Here is a 17693-nt window from a genome sequence, read left to right on the forward strand (position 1 = left end):
GATGGGTCTCCAATAAAAATGCCGCCTTTACATAGTTGTAACTATTTTCTCTTGGTTTTCTCAGTCCAATCGTGAAGGAAAAAAGTGGCCGCTTTCATTAAATGGGAGCATCTATCACTTCAACTCCAATGAAAACTGGCTCTGCATATATTTGCGCTGCTTTTTTCCCTCTCTCTTATGGATAGAGTCTTGGGTGGCCATTGGGTGGGGTTGACACTGACCTAAAAATAGAATCCCCCACGTTATTGGTCATTAACGCGTTGAAACATTGCTTGGTCTGTGTGCGTTTACGCAAACGCGCATGTCGAAACTCTTAAAAACCAGTTATATACTGACTATATCCCAAAAATCTTTTTTTATCTGTTTCCTTCCACCCACCACGATGCGTCATGTCCATTCATCGTAACCATGTTTTTTCCAGACGGCGATGCCTTGAGTTGTAACACGGGTGACGGAATCACAGACTCGGAGCCAGGTAACTTCATTTCCGGTAATTAGCTTGTTCACTCATACCACCACCTTCAGCGACTCTCTAACGGCCAAAATGTCGGTTTCTGACCGTGGTTACACCCTTCTTCTCACCCATCTTCACAACCCGATTTCCACGCTACCGTTGCCGACCATACAAGGTGCACTAGCGCATCACCTTGCCACTCTTTCGCCTCTTCCAACCCCTCTTGCGGCGACTGCGATTTCATCGCCATTTTTTCTCTCTCAGCCGCTCACACATACGAAGCTAACCTCGCTTTCGACGGCATTCAGACATGCGACCCATCTCAAATTTCGTGCACTTCGGGATGCGGACAAGTCCCGATCGGGGTTTAGTGCTCTTTTTCGTAAAACGTTGAACGGAGCTGTGGGCCAGTGGGTCACGGATGTGGTTAAAGGCGTGCAGGGAGGTCATCCCGTTTTACGGTTGGCGTGCTGTAGTGGGCTGTTGCTCGGTGTTGAGGACCTAAAGAAGACCGATCATCTTGAAGTTGGGAGGAGCGGTTTGGAGAACGAAACTGTCGTTTCACTGGCGGAAGTCATGGATACGTACGCCTTTGGAGTTATCTCTGGGACCCCGACCGGCGTCGAGGAATGGGAGCGAGAGTTTCAGCCGGCAGGCCAAGGTGAGTTGCCGTCCTGCCAAGGATCATCTACCTAACACTATGCACAGACGTTCTTTCATTGACTCTCATTCTCGCATCTCAGTCATTACCTCTAGTATCCCAAGCGAGACTCAGGGCTCTTCCACTGCCTGTCCTTGCTCGCGTTCTCACCTCCACCATCTCTGCCACCTTCAAAACAGGCACTTTCCTATCCTCCATTTCCCCATCGACATCTCTTACGCCCGAACACCATGTTCACATATCACCTTCATCGCCTCTTGCTCAAACACTTCGGTCGATGTCTTCCTCTCCGCTTACCGCCTCGATTCCCTCCATTTCTCGGTTTACAGCCAACACCCTCGCACTCCTCCTCGACACTCCCACATCGAGGATCGACGAGGGAATGCGTACCGTCTCAGACACCCTCAAAGTTCTAGGCGAGATGTCGACTAAAATTGAAAGTGACTGGTCAAAAGGCGCATTGGCCAGCGCCACGAAAGACCAAATTGACGAGGACACCAAGGAACTCACGAAATCGATCTGGACAACACTCAAAACTTTCCTCTTTTCCAACGTCATGCTACTTGACTCCATTCTCTCCGCCGTCGTCTTCGTTCCTCCTTACTACTCAGCTATCACCCCCTCATTCATAGCTCTACAGGCTCTCCATACGCTCTCCCACCTCTCATTCGTCATATCACAGTTTGGCGGCGTCACGTCGACTACTGGAGGCTTTGGAGAGCTGAAGAAGACATTTTATCTTGCGCTGGATATTTTGGCACAGGCAGGCGATAAAGCCGATGCGTATGTTGAGGAAACGTGTTTTTCACTTCAGCGCATGACGGGTGGTGAGTTGCTTACAATTCAATGAGATATGTGCACATGTTGTAACAATGTTTCGTAGCTGCGAAAAGTGTACATCAAGCTAAGCAGGCTTTCGCACTGGCGAGTATTGAACAGCTCGTTCCGGTGCTTAGTGATGGGTGTATACGGAACTGGGTGTGGGGTGCTTGCTACGCGTGAGTGTTTTCTATCCCTCTTTGTTCCTCGGTACCCCCGTCCTTCTTCTTTCTCTGCTCTCTCATTCACTCGACGTAAACTAAACTTCTTTTACTCACAGGCACCTCTCCGACCCAACCAACCGTGAAACGTACGAATCCGCGCATTCAGTCGTATTAGCCATATTCTCTGCGCATGCCCAAAAGCAGCGCCAGGAACCTTCTTCTTTGGCTTCTACGACGTCTGCTTGGAAGATAGGGTTCTTTGGGAAGGGCTTCGGTAGGACTGTTCGAACCGGACAAGAATTTTTGGACGCCGGTGGGGAAGGGAAGGTGGACAGCCAGGAATCATCATCTATCTCGGAAGACTTTGCGAAGAGGATGGTTCCTTTTTACGCGCAGTGTTTGATAGAGGTGGGTTTCCTACTCTTTAATTGGTGCGACCCGTGTCCCTTACGTTCATTCCTCTGTTGCAGAACTCTGTCGAAGGAAGGCTGAGCACACCGCAGCTCCGGCTAGCGTATTCAGCGTTGGTGCGGAGCGCTTGCGTTAGTGCTTACGCATCCGACGACGGGGTTTCAGATGAAACCTATTCATTAGCGTGGTATTGCGTTCAACTCATCCTTGACAAACTCCGGGACCTTACATCCCCCACTGCACATGAGCATGACGTGAAAGGAAAGGGCAAAGCTCGAGATGACGTTGTCGAAGTGGAGGATAGAAGCGTCGAACGCGTCCATCGGCTTCGTCTCGTTTTGATCTCCATGGTCTCGTCACTCCCACTTTTGCTGATGTCCCGCGTTTTGGAGGAAATTCGTGTTATGCTCCTCACCACCGCTGACTCTGACTCTGCTGAAGAGGGAAGGAGGAAGGAGCTAGTGGACGCCCTGTTTGGGGAGTTTTTGGAGGGAGTGGGTGATCGAGAGAAGGAAGCTGCGATTAGGTGGTGGTATCAGCATCGCCCGATGCTCATTTCCGGTCGGGAGGAGAAGGCGGAAGAGTCGGAGGAGGAGAGGGAAGGGAAAGGCACCGGAGTTGGTTCTTGGATAAAGGGGGTTAAGGAGGTTTTGAAGGATAAGGTTAATGAAGAGCTTGGGCTTGGAAGGCCCGGGGAGAGTCGATCGGACGCCCCCCAGAGTGATTTGGGAGTTGTATCGCGATTGTGAAGCGAGCGCGGGCATGATAGACGAATCATGACCGAGCCATAATTTCCACCCTCGAATAATCCAGGCGAGAGGGACCTCCTTTGCTGAGCTGATACTCCAGTGATAAATTCAAATCCCATGAAATTCAAATCTAAAGCAGGAGTATACACCGGAGAATAATCAAATCCATTATTATTGGTTTATCTGAGGGGATCGTAGCTAGTAAATTGAATATCGCTGGCCTCACATTGAAAAATGAGCACAGCCACCGTACACCACACAAGCAAGTATCTAGATCTCCATTTTCTTCTCACATCTTTTCGACAATAGCGTCTATCTTCAATTCAATCCGTTTCCCGGTCCACAGCCAACGCTCTCACGCTTCGTTATGAATCGACTCCGAGGATACGGTACATTCTAGGCCAGTTGACACTTAAGGCTGATTTCGCGAGGGTAAAAGAAACCACCACCACCAAGTCCATGTGGACATAGAGGGAACTACAAGTGAAAACTCGGCGATGGTCAAACCTTCCTCTTCTCAAATGTATGCGGGGTTTCGTCGACTCCTTATAATCTTGGCACGGGCAGGCGATAAAGGATGCGTACGTTGAGGAAGTGGCCGGGTGGTGAGTTGCTTCCAGCAATGCGTGAACATTTCAAAGGTACAACGGTGTTGATATTGCGAAAATTGTTGATTAAATCAAGCAGGCTTCCGTCGTTCGTTCCGTGCTCAGTGGCGAATATACGAAACTAGATGTTTATCTAAGCTTCGTATTTCTTGCTCCATTTCTTTGGAAGCGTCACCGTCCAACGCGGGTCCGGTACGTTGCATTTAATTCACTCCGGACATCGTTTTCCCGAGCCCGAGGTACCTCGGTCCTGCTTCCGCTCTCTTGTTTTATCTTGGTACATTTGTGTTCTTCTATTGAAACTCTCCTTCCTTCTTTCTAATTCGTTTCGCTTACATGCCCTGTTGCAGAATTTTATCCAGGGAGGAGCTCCAGTTTGCGTATTGAGCATCAGTAAGGAGTGCCCACATTGCACAATAGTGCTTTCTCTTTCGGCCGGCCTCGTCCAATTAATCATCGATCAACCCTCGGGTCTCGTCCATTTCGTGAAACGCAAAGGAAATCCCAATGTCGAACCCATCCACCGGCTACATCTATTCCGATCTCTGTGGTCTCCTCATTCCCCCTCTTGCTCATGTTGCGTGCGTTAGAGGAGATTCGCGTCATACCCACCACCTACCCACGCTCTGACAGCGGCGTCGAAAAAGTAAGGTGGCAGCAGAGGGGCCAAGGAAGCAGGTGCTGGAAGCCTCATTTGTGGATGGGGATGAATGATTGAAAAAGGAAGTTAGGTGATGGTATGAACATAACCCGACGCTAATTTCCGGGAAGTAGAAGGGGAAAGAAAGGGGGGAAACACACAGGATTTGAACTTGAAGGCTTCAGTTAATGAAGAGCTCGGCAATACAGAAAGGAGGGCCAATCGGGCTCTGCGGTCATATGTCGGTGAGGAAGCGAACACGTAGAGTTTTTTCTCCCAAATCATGAGAAGTGGTTCTTCATAATCCAAACCTCATCTGCTGACTCTAATATCGCTTTTAAGATAAGGAAGAAGCTGGCGGTAAGTATTATAAGTATTACCATCGGGGACTCCGGCGTTCAGGACAAACTTTTTGAGTCGGCATATTGTCAATCCACCGGATGCTTCTTCCTACTCAGCCCGATCTCGTCTTCTCAATCACCATTCACTTTTAAACCAAACAAACGCGCCATACCTTTCACCCTGGAACACTTCCAACTCGGGAATTTTTGTGTTGAAAACCCCACTCTGTGTGCATGACTCTCACGAGTAAGGGAACCGAATCCGTGGAGAGGTCGATGGCCTGAGCTTGCCCGAACCGCGTTTTCTACGCTAATGGGCTTGGCTTTTTTTGGTAGGAGGATCGGGCAGTAGACTGCCTATCTTCTACTTGGGAGGTCTTCTTTGCGAACACTGCCGAGCAGCTATCGCGGCCAGTACAGGATATAAAAGCTGGTTTCTCTCGCTCAAAATTTCAACTGACCTTTCTGTGCTAAAACGCTATGGAACTCTACGATGCGGAAGCCTCCTTACCTCATATCCCGGATAACATAAGCCTTTCACGTTTTATATTGGAATACCGACACGAGATACAGCCTGCTCGAGGAAATACGCCCTGTTTGATCGATGACAGTACTGGAAGACAAATTACCCTGGAAGAGGTATGTTGCGGTCCACACCCTCCCTTTGAGATCCACATTGATATATTTTAGTTGAGAGAGAGGACCAGTATGCTTGCCAATGCGCTTCACAGTGAATTCAATTTGGGTGCGCTCTGTCCAATCAGGCGACTTGTCTTTTTTAATCTAAATTATCGTCCATCCTAGGCAACAAGGATGTTGGTGGGTCAAAAATCTCTCTTCACCCATCCCGTAAAAGTTAACACAAGCGTGGACATCACAGTCATGTTAGTCGGCCCTAATCATATCGGTACTCATCTGAATTCCCTCATAAAAAATTACATGATGATACAAACTTCCCTCATTAGATTATCCAGTAGCTTTATGGGCGGTTCATAAGCTCGGAGGGATTGTCACGTACGTTTTTCTATGAGACTGGAAATCGGGCAACCTACTTAATTTCACAATCACAGTTGTTCAAACCCACAGTTCACCCCCGACGAACTGAGCTACCAGCTATCAACGGCCAAAGTTACATTAATGATCGTTCACTCCACGGCGCTTGACCTCGCAGTCACCGCCGCGCGCCTATCAGCTTTACCTTCGGACCGCATCATTGTCTTTGATGACCATCTCCCATCGCCACCAAGGCCGAAACGTTGGACTGTTCCCGGGCTCATTCATCTCGGATTGAAGGAAGACCAAGGGCCCGTCGAGCGAACTTTTAGTGCAGGAGAGGGAAAGTCGAAGATAGCACTACTCTGCTGGTCGTCCGGAACAACCGGAAAGCCCAAGGTGGTTACTTTTCCTTGACACCCATATCCCATATTTGCTGAAGCAAGTATCATTAGGCGGTGGCCATATCCCATCATGCTCTTATTGCCAACATCATTCAGATGGCGACCCATAATCAGGTGGACAGGCCACTTGTCCTCCGAGATGGTCGGTCTTATAGGCCCGGAGATGTCGCTTTAGGTGGTAAGAAATTCACGTATCACCCTGAAAAGGTCACGTCCTGACTTTCGCTGGAATACAGTTTTGCCTTTTTATCGTAAGTCTTCGATCCTTCCATTATGGGGCGATCTAATGAAGCTGGTCAGACGTCGCTGGTCTTGTAATCGGTGTACGTCTTATGAACTCAGTCACGATGTTGGGCCATCTCGGCTTACCTTAATTTAAGCTCCACCTGACCATGTTTTGCGCTGTGAGCATTGCTGCGTCGACACTCGACGTGAACTCATCATTTTGCCCGCTTAGATGACTCTGGTCGTCGTTTCTAAGTACGATTTTGATGACATGCTGAACAGCATTATCAGTCACAACATCACCCATCTGTTGTTGGTGTAAATCGTTTCCAGTGTTTACTGCTGTCCGAACTTTTGCTAGTCTTGTTCCCCCCCAAGCGATTCAGTTTTGCAAGGCATGATTTGTTACTTGTCTCAAGACAACTCCTCTTACAAAACTAGCGGCCAGCCATAAAGGAGCGTGACTTAGCGATGGTTAAGTACGTGATGATCGGCAAGTCTCTCGCGTTTGTCTGTTATGAGTGTAACTCATTTTTCGTTTGAAGGTGCTGCTCCAATGTCTCCTGAAGTTCAAGAACAACTCTTTCACATATTTCCGTCAGCTCAAATTGGCCAAGCATACGGTGAATTTGATATCATGCGAACAACCTGACTTACTGAAACCCATTTGCCCCAGGTCTGACTGAAATGACAACAACTTTGGCGATGATATCCCCAAAGCAAAGTTTGGGTCCACTAGGCAGTAAGTACATGAGCTTCTGCAAAATCTATGCCTAAATTCAAAACAAAAGGTGGGGGGCAGTTACTATCAGGCATTCAAGCACGTGTCCTTAAAACCGACGGCACCTTCGCGAAATTTGGTGAGCTGGGTGAATTATTGGTTAAAGGGCCATCCGCGGCAATTGGATACTTCAATAACGAAAAGGCGTAAGCGTAGCCCCAAGTTCTCACAAGCGCTTCCCACTGATAAATTTTCGCCAACCAACAGTACCAGAGAAACTTTTGTAAATGGGTACGAGACTATTGATCTTAATATCCCTCCATTTACAGGCTCATGTAGGTGGGTTCATACTGGTGACGAGGTCATTATTACACGGGATCGGGAAGTTTTCGTCTTTGATCGGCTGAAGGTATTTAGAACGACTTTGTTTCGCATCATGGTTAATGAACTTCAGTAGGAGCTCCTCAAAGTCAGAGGATTCCAGATTGCGCCTGCGGAATTGGAGGGATGCCTTCTGGATTTTCCAGATATCCTCGACGCTTGTGTCGTTGGTGTTCCACATGAATATAATGGAGAGGTACCGCTGGCCTACGTGGTTCTCGACCCTTCAGCTTCTCAGCGCATTTCTCGTGACCCAATTGCAGCCAGAAAAATCGAACGAGATATCATAAAGGTGCAATCAAATTCAATTGCGGAATGTTGAAATCTCTGATATTGGCTGGCTGTTGGCTAGCATGTTGCAGAGCGGAAAGTCAGTTACAAACATCTGGAAGGCGGTGTGCGATTTGTGGAGTCAATTCCGGCGAGTGGGATTATCTCACGACTAGAGCATTTATGCTCATTATATTATTCCAGAAAAATGGAAGCGGTAAGATTTTGAGGCGGATTCTCCGCGAAGATGCAGTGCAAAGATTAGCGGTTCCTCAGAGCTTGATCATACCTTCAAGGGCAAAGCTTTGAGTCAGAATGTACAGATGCCAGCCAGGCTAGAGGAACCTACGAAACTGATATCGTTATCAAATAATATAAACAAGGTCACTGTAGGGCCGTCCAGGTTCTGCGTCGAGTTTCCTGCAAGCTTCCTGCTCCTCTGGATTAGATAGATAAGGAATCTTATCTTATCGGAGTCGGCTTTACGTTTACCATACCCAACTCACATGGTCCTGATCTCCTGACTGTATTATGATGACCGCGAAGCCCCCAGGTGAAAAGCAACCTCATCTGCCTTTCAACTTTCGACACTATGGAGATTTCCTCAATCTCAGGACCCCTTCCCCCCATTCCTGACAGTCTAACTATTCCCCAGTTCATCTTTGACTGCGAATATGTGACACGACCTATGAGAAGGGCCGGTACCCCTTGGTTAATTGATGACACGACCGGAAGAGCACTTGGAAGGGACGAGGTCCGTTCTTCAGCAGCCTTAGGTTGAAGGCGATGCGTACTCAAACCTCGAGCTCCTGTTAGCTTCTGAAGCGTACCTCGGGTCTTGCCAATGCATTGCATCTGAAGTATGGCGTCGGTAAGTACATATTATCCCGACTTCCAGCCTGCACTATTGCTGATGATTTACTCTAGGAGATGGCGATGTTGGTGGGTCAACATTTTAGGACGTCGGCGTCTCGGGACTTTGATACGTTTCCATGCCTTTCCCCAGTTGTCCTATTCAGCCGCAACCACATAGGTATGCTCAATTGCTCGAGGCCATGAAACCCTTTTTTTGATAGCATCGCAGATTATCCGGTGGCAATGTGGGCCACCCATATGCTGGGAGGGGTGATATCGTGCGATATTTTCCATTGCCTTGTTCCCTGCATATCAAGTTCTGACTATCAAATATCTCCAGGGGTGCCAATCCTGATTTTCTAGCAAATGAACTGCTCTATCAAGTCAAAGCCACCGGAGCCTCCATGATCATTGCTCACCCCGAATCTCTACAAGTAGCCCTCGAGGTTGCAGAAACGGCAGGGCTTCCACAGGATCGCGTCGTTCTCTTGAATGCGGAAAGCTCGATGTCAACATATTCAAAGAGTAAACGAGACACCATCGATGATTTGGTGGAATACGGGCTCAATGTGAAAACATCATTCTCTGAAAAGAGACTCGATCCCGGAGAAGCGAAGACGAAACTTGCTTTTCTGAGCTTCTCGTCTGGAACAACGGGCCAGCCGAAGGTAAAGGACCATGGTCCATTAATGGAACTTTTCGGTGAGGCCGCTGACCTTGCATCTAGGCAGTGGCGATTCCACATTATGCGTTGATCGCAAATGTTATACAGATGGCTGCGCACAATAAAATCAATGAAAATTATTGCGCTTGGGAGGATCAAAGATACCGACCGGGGGATATCGCTATTGGAGGTCGGTATCCTCTTCTCTGTCGGATGCCCTTAAATTGACTTCATTTTTCAGTGCTGCCGCTATATCGTGAGGATACCTTATGGAGTATCGCCACCTTGTTGATACTTTTTTCCAGACATTTATGGCCTTGTCGTCAATGTGAGCACGCTTCTTATGCCTCTAAATAATAGTTGATGACATATATACTAGCTGCATTTTATTTTACATTGCGCGGTGAGCCCTATTTATTAACAAGCATAATTCAGTCACTCGAACATCAATTAAAGATGACACTCGTGGTGGTTCCCAAGTTTAATTTTGTCGGGATGTTGGACAGCATTATTCGTCACCGCATAACTCACCTCTTGTGAGTTGTTACAGCTGATCCAACTTCCAAGACTTAGTATAATAACATAGCCTGGTACCACCTCAAGTAGTACTCCTGTGCAAGGTATGTAAAGGGATCTCCGTCTGCCGTCGCTGATCCGAATCCGATTATTCATCAAGCACGAGGCGGTCAAGCGCTATGATCTACGCCAGTACATCAGATTGATTATGTGCGGCGCAGCGCCTCTCTCCCATGAGCTCAATCAACAGCTTTTTGCGATGTTTCCGGATGCTCATATCGGGCAGGGCTATGGTAAAGGCATATTTCTGCCTTCTCTTGTTATATTCACAAACAATTCTGACTTCTAGGAATGACTGAGACTTGCACTGTGACGATCATGTGGCCCATAACAACAAAGCGGGGAAAATCAGGGAGTAAGAATTTTTGCGTGGCTTAATTTTCTGTTTCTTCGGTTCTATATCCTGCTCCTTAGGTAGTGGCGTGCTCATTCCGGGGACGGTCGCGCGTGTAGTCAAACCGGATGGTTCATTGGCTGGTTACGATGAACCTGGCGAGTTAGTGATCAAATCACCTTCTGTGGCACTGGGATATGCGAACAACGAGCAAGCGTACATGTTCAAGTTATTCTTATCTTATGAGACGCTGATTCGTTCAATAGGACAAGGGAGACGTTTTTAGATGGGTAAAGTCATTAACAATGGGGGGCACTCGGACCGCATTTTTATCTTTATTTATCTATGTAGGTGGGTGAAAACCGGAGACGAAGTGCGGATTGATAAGGCGGGAGAGGTGACAGTCCTCGACCGCTTGAAGGTATGAATGTCTTCGTGTAGCGGGAGGGTTTGATTTATAGAAACGACTCACCCCCGCAGGAAATTATCAAGGTAAAACCCATTTGTTTTTATGGTTCCACGTCGCCCCTTGTAAATAAAAACTACACAGGTCAAAGGACTTCAAGTAGCACCAGCGGAGCTTGAAGGATGCTTACTAGACCATCCCGACATATCTAACGCTTGCGTTGTTGGTATTCCGGATGATTATTGTGCGATTTTATGCCTTGAGCAATTTAGGAGACTTCTAACTCAAGCTTTCGCAGGCGGCGAAATCCCGCTGGCTTTCGTTGTGCTCAACAAGGAAGCTGCAGGTCGGCTGAAACGAGACCCAGGGTTATCTGCTCACCTGAAGGCATCCATTATGAAGGTAATTGCAGCCACTACTTGTCCCCATCGCGGTCGGTGACAATGATATTTCAGCATGTCGCAGATAACAAGGTCGGCTACAAACATCTCGCGGGCGGCGTTGAGTTCGTTTCTGCCATCCCTACGTCCCCTAGTGGAAAACTACTTCGTCGTGTTTTGCGAGATCAATCCAGGGAGATGCGGAAGGCGAAGGCAAAGCTTTAGCTACGTGCACTGTATACCATTTTTGGCGACTCCATTCTGTTTCTATAAACAATTTCATTGCACCGGATGCGCGCAAGGCTTTATGAGTGCGAAAAGATATCTTTCGAATGAGATTTACGCGTCAATGGATATGGGAGTCATATAAGTTAAAGCTTGTCGGTTGACACGTGACCTTGTTGTGAACGCGCTTAAGCCTGCCCTAAACAAGGTGATATGGTAGTGGCGATGCAAGCTGTTGTGCTTTACAATACCCGACGTCGTCCAGCTCACCATGCCGATTACCCTCAAGAGGACAGTGTCTATACCCAGCTTCTGCAACTCAAGCGACACAGAGCCTATGGAAACCCCGCCGAGGAAAAGGACTCGTCTCAGTCATGATCACAGCCCTGGCTCGACGTCGAGCTCTATGACGCTCAGGACCAGCTCTTCAGCGAGTCGTACGTATATCGAGCTATTCCAGTTCTTATCTCTGATAAACTTTCTAGCAACGAGCAGAAGTCGTCGAAAGCCTGCCCGAGAGTCTGATTTTGAGCTCAGAGATATATTGAGACGATGTGCTGCTACCCCCGCGTCTCATGCGGCTATCAAAGATCTGAAATCCTTTCCGAAAGGTCAGTTTTGATTCACTATACGACGGCGAACCACAGCCTGATTGACTGCCATCATCCCCCAGGTGAAAGTGCCGCCCTTTATGCGGTTCAACGATTAGTTCAGGCCGTCAAGGCCGATGTCAAGTCGCGTGTCGATCGACGCGAAGGAAAGCTCCTGGAAACGGAGTTGTATTTGGAATGGCTAAGGGAGTTCAAGTTTGTGATCACTGGAATTGAGGTTAACCTCTGTTTCCCTTCAAACGAAGCCATTGTGCTTATCTACACAAACTCAAATAGAACTCGCTTACTGCCAAGATGCCAGGGACCCGGAAACGCGTCACAGGCCTGGGGCGCATCTCGTTCACGATTCTCTACCACCTCATCGACGAATTTATATCCGAAGTAGAGTCCCATCACGACGGCTGGTCATACCGTTCATCCAGCCGAGAGCCGTCAATATATCCTGCTACTATGACGATCATAGAAGAATCCCATGAGCCAACCGCCGATGCTCGGTGTCGTGAAGCCGTGCACCTCGCAGAGGAGCTCTTGAGGAGGTACGACGAAGTCATGGTGGATGCAGTGCGAAGATACAGAGTGGAATGTGGGAGGAACAATTGCAACCTTGCAAGCGCAATTGGTACGAAGGAACACAATCTTGCGAGAGCGTGTTGTCTGTTGTGCGAGCAGACGGGGTATGGCGGTGACGAGGATGATATGGGCGATACCCTGCTTCGGGATTCCAGGAATCTAATGAGGGAGTGGAAGAAAGAGGTGACTCCATTCTGTACCTTTCTTCTTCAGGCCTGCTCATGACCGTTTCATCCTAGTTCGAGGATGAGCTGGCTGACGACTCCGAATGTGGTAGCTCTCCCTGATGATCAAACGTCGCCAATCTCAAAAGAAATGTCAAGAAACATCAATGCCCCCATTGTATCATATATACCATTGCTGTATTTTACCCACTCAAATGTTACAGATGAACATACCACTATAATGACAATTTATGTCCAACCCAAAGATCTTGTCACGTGATTGACGCTAGGACCATCGTCTGATTAGCTTCGCAAGTTGTTATACATTCTTTCTGCTCATTGAATACACATATCCAGTACAACAAGTTCCCGAAAATACCTCAAGTGTCACTGATAGTAACCTTACTCTACAAACATGCGGTTAACCCTCTGTACTCCTCACAAAAGAGAGACCAACCTTATAAAATGCGACGTATCCTTCAATGGGCTTAGCCTTGTTCGTGATGGTCGTTGGGTAGTACCTGAATATTCTTGTCTTTGAAAAACAGTCGAGTGTAGTCGTGCTCAACATACCAAGCTACGTCCTTAACGGGAGCCTCGCCCGGTACACTCGCGTTATAATACGACGCCACGCTGCGTATGGCTTGTGAAACAGTATTGCAAGACTAGAGAGGGGTTCAACTTACCCTTTCCAAGGACAAGTTGTGCTAGAAGCAAGTATGGTGAATTCGCGCGAAGCCGTTCGTTAGATTCGATCGTACGTACTGAGTGTCAGACGGGGTCAAAACTTTGTCATCGACGGTTGAGGGAGGGAAGTAATGGTTGCCTTCGATGATGATTGTTTCATTAGACTCGGCTAAAGCTTGGCCGTTGAGGGTAGCCTTCACCATGCTAGCTAGACGTAGGTGATAGTATTCGGAATAGATTGGTTTGACGTAGAGACGGGGATGAATCAACGTTCCTGAGCCGGGTTTTATGCATGATTCTTGGGTCAGGTGCTCGCTGATAAATCATAGTTCCTTGAAGATGACATCACCATGGAAGCAAGCGCTTATGAACATCATTAGTAAATGTTTAAAAGCTGAATATTGAATGCCGGCGTCGAGTCAAATGATATCCTAGAATGAATTCGTATCATTAATAAGCAGAATCTCGAGTGATAAAAAACATGCCACAAAATCGAAGAGTTTTCCCGGGAGGTAGACGTTGCACTCTCTAGCATTCGAAAAATAGACTGGACTCCACCGTCGAGTAAACAAACCAAGTAGCTGAGACAGGAGCACACTTCGAGCTTCACTGTCTGTTATGCCACTGTGATAACAAAACGTACATTGAAACACACATTCGTCGGGTTCTCAGCAAAATTTGGAGTATACGTCATGATTATCATTGTTCATATTCCCGCAGGCAAACATGCTCTATTCTGTAGCCAGTCTGAGTTGAAGGATTAGATACAGAAAATAACCGATGTCCCATGTGTAGCCTTACCTATTGCAACATCCTCCAGGTGATCGTCGAAGTCGCCAAAGGCCTGATGTAGGTGTTGATCTTGTACCAAAGAGATCGCCTGCACGGGGAGGTCATTTGAAGCGAGCTTGAAACGTGATCCAGGCACAAATGGGAGAGGATTTTCAGAGCATGGCCTCCACGCTTTAGACGATGGTTGGAAGGTATACGGCTGTCAAGAAAATGATATTAGGTAGAAACCAGAAGGTGGACGATTGTATCGTACAATCAACGCAGCAACGCCGGTCCCTATTTTCTCCCCGTCGATCTATGGGTGAAGTTCTGAGTCCGATGGTATCTTGCGAAGGACAGCGAAACTCACCACAAACGCAATAGCATCCCCAAAGCCAGCCTGCACGCGCCCTGCAACTTTCTCGCCTACAGGCACAAGCGCCGTCTCGTCCAACCGCTCGCATGCCTGATAATAACCGACTAGCTTCATACCAGAGGACGTTGCATATTCTCCCGCCTACGCATTGAAAGAATCTTCTTCAACAACAGCTTCACTTAGAGGAGAATGCAAGAAAGGTCTTCACCAGGTCGAGCCCTATCTCCATCATTGGACTCAGACTCGTCCAGTGGTGTAAGAGGGGAATGGCGTCGCTGATTTCAACCTCCCCGCCTGATGACGTCTGTTTCCCGACCAAGACACCATTCACGGCCCTATGTGGGTGCTTAGCGGCATGAAAGAAGATCTTGTAGTAGGCTTGAGCTGATATTGTGTAGCTGGCAGGCATTCAGAACGTCTACGAGATGAAGAGAGGTGGAGAAGGGTGGAGAGAACTCACAACGTGATCAATTTGATTGTTTGACCTTCAGCTTCAGCTTCAACTCCAACCACCACCACAAATCAGATACCGCGGCGCGTCGCGTTCTTTCTCCCTCGTTCCGGAAGTGTTATACCCACCATGTTGATCAAAGGAACGTTCGTTCATACCCCCCAGCTTGGAGACCTGGAATTTCTAGAGGATCATCTCCTCGGTCAGTCTCCTGCCCAAGCGCAGTCCGCACACTAAGCCATCTGGGCCTCACCCCAAATTAGCTGTCGGCAACGATGGTTTTATCACACACTTTCGACCCGTCGGCTCACCAGAGTCTATCGAACTGCTTCGTGACCTCGCACCAGAGATTACGACGATGCCCACCGGAAGCTTTCTCTTGCCAACTTTTTGTGACCTACACCTTCATGCACCGCAGTTTCTCTATCAAGGCACTGGACTAGATCTACCGCTGATGCAATGGCTGGACGAATATGCTCTCAAAGCAGAGGAGAGACTTGACGCCGATAAAATACTAGCAAAGCGAGTATATGAACGTCTCGCGCATCGCCTCCTTCAGAACGGAACTGGAACAGTAATGCTCTTTGGTACGATTAAGGAGGAAACCAAGTAAGTACTCGATCCTTATCAAGGAATGCAATATTCATCTCATACGCCCATCTTAGCTTGATTCTCGCAGAAGCCATGCAATCAGCGGGGGTTCGAGCCTTTGTTGGAAAGCTTTCCATGGACACCTCATCCAGGCCTACATATGTTGAAGCATCAGCTGAGGCATCTCTATCGTCTGCAAAATCTTTTGTACACAAATGCAGACACATGATGGAACAGCTGCCTCCACACCAACGTCGTATCGAGCCGGTCTTGACACCGCGCTTCGTGCCCACTTGTTCCGACGAGTTGCTCGGAAGTCTCGGCGATCTGTCTCGCTTGGAGTCTCTGCGAGTGCAAAGCCACCTGGCCGAAGCGCACGATCAGGTTGAATGGGTGAGGTCGGTACGAGGTGCTGAAGACATTGATATTTTTGACCGGGTAAGCTCCCCTTGTTCACGTCAATTCAAGCGATTCACGTCATCTTCAGAACAATCTCCTAACCCCGCGAACGGTTCAAGCGCACTGTACATTCCTGACAAAGCCGGACTTGTCAAGGATGGTGGCCGCGGGTTCATCCATTGCTCATTGTCCACTATCCAATATCTACTTCTCAACGGAGCCGTTTCCACTCCGTGAAGCACTGAGTCTTCATGTCAAAGTGGGTTTGGGAACGGATATCGCGGGTGGATACAGTTTAGATATCATGAACGCGATGCGACACGCCGTGTCCGTTTCCAGGATACGCGAAAGTTCTCAACATGAGAAGGACACGGATAGCCAAGATGCAGGAACTACACACAAGACCTTGGCTATTGACTGGAAAGAGTCGCTATATCTCGCAACTCGTGGTGGGGCTGAAGCTCTTACCTTGCCGGCGAAAAGTGGCACTTTCGAAGTCGGCTCCTTCTTTGACGCACAATTGAGTCAGTGTACAATCATCCTTTCGATTACGTTCAGCTGATCCTTTGAATAGTTCAACTGGTCGACCCAGTCCGTCGATTAGGCGTCGGAGCTCTTGACTTTTTCGATCTGGAGGCGAACGGGAATGGAGATGTGAAACTTAACCTGGATATGCTTGAAAAGTGGTGGTGCATTGGGGATACCAAGAATCGTGTTGGAATGTGGGTACAAGGTGTGAAAGTGTTATGATCTCTTTCGGACCTTCCTGCTGCTTGATCACCAAGATGAAACAGTTGAAGATTATATTATAAGGACTTTGTACCATTATGGATGTAACAATGTAATGAAGTTTGGGGAATTGATAATGCTAGGGACTTGTAGGTGAAGAACCGTCACCGTGAAGTTGCATATCCCCGCCAAACATCATACGCAGGTTGCTTGCTGTTTAGCCTATTTCAACAGCCTGCCAAAACACCCACGACATTGTTCTGTAAGATATGGAGGAAGGCTGGGGATCGGTGGAACCCACTGAACGAGTGTAAGCGTGTCTTCGGATGGGTATGATTATTGTGCGCCTTGGAATGTTGGAGAGGAATGAAGTCTGTCGATCAGCCATTCAATCAGGTATAGTTATAGCAGTTGGAAGTTGAACATTGACAACTATGTACACAGACGAAGTGTCGTGCCAACCCTACGACGCTCTGGGGGGGGCAGTCTACGCAACAACGCTCCATACACCCGTGGGCCGCTCAACACTCAAACCCCTCCAAACATCCCTAGCCACCTCCTTCTCTTGCTTGCTGAGGAACAACACGAGGGTGCCAAACCTGGGAATCCGCGCGAGGTTATCCATGTATTCTTGGATCTTTTCACGCGTGTTGGCATTGAGCACAGCAAGGAAGACATCAAGAATCGATGCAAGCATGGCAGGTTCGAGAGAGGTTTTGCATAGCGAAGGTATACTTGCTGGTGGGATGCTCTGGGGTATCGTTAGTGACGGAAAAAATCTGAAAGAAAACGATAACGAACATTGATCAGTTGCCACTTCTCCTCGACATTCACTGCCGAAGTCCACGCTTTGACAAATTCAAAAAGATTGGCTGGTGCTTTCACCACAATCTGCGGGCTCGTGGTTTGGGCTGCAGGAGGTGTAGCCATAGTTCCATCATTCTCTGTCACCAGATCCCCCTTTGGAGTCAATCCTCGACTTTCGGTGGGCAGGGAAGGGCTTTCCCGAGTAGGAAAGATGGTGCTAGCTCCCGAAGCACGGAAAATCCCTCCGCCCACTTTA

At 48.1% G+C, this 17693-nt stretch overlaps 8 protein-coding genes across 8 annotated transcripts; 6 read left to right on the forward strand and 2 right to left on the reverse strand.

The window, feature by feature from the left end:
- Positions 1-544: 544 nt before the first annotated feature.
- Positions 545-3258, forward strand: LACBIDRAFT_308711 (uncharacterized protein; the record flags this gene model as incomplete). The annotated part of the gene is made up of 5 exons (XM_001875628.1): positions 545-1115; positions 1163-1942; positions 1999-2113; positions 2215-2506; positions 2569-3258. 5 exons carry the CDS (start codon positions 545-547, stop codon positions 3256-3258), a joined length of 2448 nt encoding a protein of 815 aa, XP_001875663.1.
- Positions 3259-5327: 2069 nt separating this feature from the next.
- Positions 5328-8150, forward strand: LACBIDRAFT_308712 (uncharacterized protein; the record flags this gene model as incomplete). The annotated part of the gene is made up of 20 exons (XM_001875629.1): positions 5328-5486; positions 5538-5592; positions 5652-5666; positions 5813-5861; positions 5918-6239; positions 6296-6422; positions 6481-6495; positions 6545-6567; positions 6625-6648; positions 6702-6781; positions 6831-6864; positions 6911-6962; positions 7015-7092; positions 7146-7211; positions 7261-7396; positions 7458-7481; positions 7530-7599; positions 7648-7863; positions 7924-7992; positions 8046-8150. The coding sequence occupies 20 exons, from the start codon at positions 5328-5330 to the stop codon at positions 8148-8150; spliced, it is 1719 nt and encodes a 572-aa protein (XP_001875664.1).
- A 283-nt stretch (positions 8151-8433) lies between these two features.
- Positions 8434-8622, forward strand: LACBIDRAFT_308713 (uncharacterized protein; the record flags this gene model as incomplete). Its single annotated transcript, XM_001875630.1, has 1 exon — positions 8434-8622. One exon carries the CDS (start codon positions 8434-8436, stop codon positions 8620-8622), a length of 189 nt encoding a protein of 62 aa, XP_001875665.1.
- A 149-nt stretch (positions 8623-8771) lies between these two features.
- On the forward strand, positions 8772-11281 carry LACBIDRAFT_308714 (uncharacterized protein; the record flags this gene model as incomplete). The annotated part of the gene is made up of 14 exons (XM_001875631.1): positions 8772-8874; positions 8926-8974; positions 9037-9364; positions 9424-9550; positions 9602-9688; positions 9740-9896; positions 9947-9980; positions 10037-10175; positions 10226-10291; positions 10351-10486; positions 10622-10691; positions 10751-10762; positions 10821-11078; positions 11132-11281. 14 exons carry the CDS (start codon positions 8772-8774, stop codon positions 11279-11281), a joined length of 1716 nt encoding a protein of 571 aa, XP_001875666.1.
- A 271-nt stretch (positions 11282-11552) lies between these two features.
- LACBIDRAFT_308715 (uncharacterized protein) lies at positions 11553-12749 on the forward strand (the record flags this gene model as incomplete). The annotated part of the gene is made up of 5 exons (XM_001875632.1): positions 11553-11718; positions 11767-11892; positions 11955-12109; positions 12169-12645; positions 12702-12749. The coding sequence occupies 5 exons, from the start codon at positions 11553-11555 to the stop codon at positions 12747-12749; spliced, it is 972 nt and encodes a 323-aa protein (XP_001875667.1).
- A 46-nt stretch (positions 12750-12795) lies between these two features.
- LACBIDRAFT_292416 (uncharacterized protein) lies at positions 12796-13536 on the reverse strand. The gene is made up of 6 exons (XM_001876060.1): positions 13392-13536; positions 13313-13333; positions 13200-13259; positions 13084-13147; positions 13006-13033; positions 12796-12954 (listed from the first exon to the last, which is right to left on the reverse strand). The coding sequence occupies exons 1-5, from the start codon at positions 13514-13516 to the stop codon at positions 13007-13009; spliced, it is 297 nt and encodes a 98-aa protein (XP_001876095.1). The 5' UTR covers positions 13517-13536; the 3' UTR covers positions 12796-12954; position 13006.
- Positions 13537-13997: 461 nt separating this feature from the next.
- On the reverse strand, positions 13998-14869 carry LACBIDRAFT_292417 (uncharacterized protein; the record flags this gene model as incomplete). Its single annotated transcript, XM_001876061.1, has 5 exons — positions 13998-14060; positions 14115-14304; positions 14359-14400; positions 14455-14601; positions 14669-14869. 5 exons carry the CDS (start codon positions 14867-14869, stop codon positions 14020-14022), a joined length of 621 nt encoding a protein of 206 aa, XP_001876096.1. The 3' UTR covers positions 13998-14019.
- Positions 14870-15037: 168 nt separating this feature from the next.
- On the forward strand, positions 15038-16820 carry LACBIDRAFT_188306 (uncharacterized protein). The gene is made up of 5 exons (XM_001875633.1): positions 15038-15113; positions 15175-15520; positions 15577-15940; positions 15990-16425; positions 16476-16820. Exons 1-5 carry the CDS (start codon positions 15041-15043, stop codon positions 16649-16651), a joined length of 1395 nt encoding a protein of 464 aa, XP_001875668.1. The 5' UTR covers positions 15038-15040; the 3' UTR covers positions 16652-16820.
- The last annotated feature ends 873 nt before the right edge of the window (positions 16821-17693 follow it).

Source organism: Laccaria bicolor, genomic scaffold (genome assembly GCF_000143565.1).
Source record: "Laccaria bicolor S238N-H82 LACBIscaffold_3 genomic scaffold, whole genome shotgun sequence".
In the NCBI taxonomy this organism is placed as follows: Eukaryota; Fungi; Basidiomycota; class Agaricomycetes; order Agaricales; family Hydnangiaceae; genus Laccaria; species Laccaria bicolor.

What these genes read in the sequence shown, in the direction of transcription:
- LACBIDRAFT_188306 (XM_001875633.1), top strand. Translation starts at nt 15,041, where the DNA reads ATGTTGATCAAAGGAACGTTCGTTCATACCCCCCAGCTTGGAGACCTG. An exon ending in TCTAGAGGATCATCTCCTCG is followed by an intron (nt 15,114 to 15,174) that starts GTCAGTCTCCTG and finishes ACCCCAAATTAG; the next exon opens with CTGTCGGCAACGATGGTTTT. An exon ending in CTTCTTTGACGCACAATTGA is followed by an intron (nt 16,426 to 16,475) that starts GTCAGTGTACAA and finishes TCCTTTGAATAG; the next exon opens with TTCAACTGGTCGACCCAGTC.
- LACBIDRAFT_292416 (XM_001876060.1), bottom strand. Translation starts at nt 13,516, where the DNA reads ATGGTGAAGGCTACCCTCAACGGCCAAGCTTTAGCCGAGTCTAATGAA. An exon ending in TTGACCCCGTCTGACACTCA is followed by an intron (nt 13,334 to 13,391) that starts GTACGTACGATC and finishes ACTTGCTTCTAG; the next exon opens with CACAACTTGTCCTTGGAAAG. An exon ending in CCCGTTAAGGACGTAGCTTG is followed by an intron (nt 13,148 to 13,199) that starts GTATGTTGAGCA and finishes AAGAATATTCAG; the next exon opens with GTACTACCCAACGACCATCA.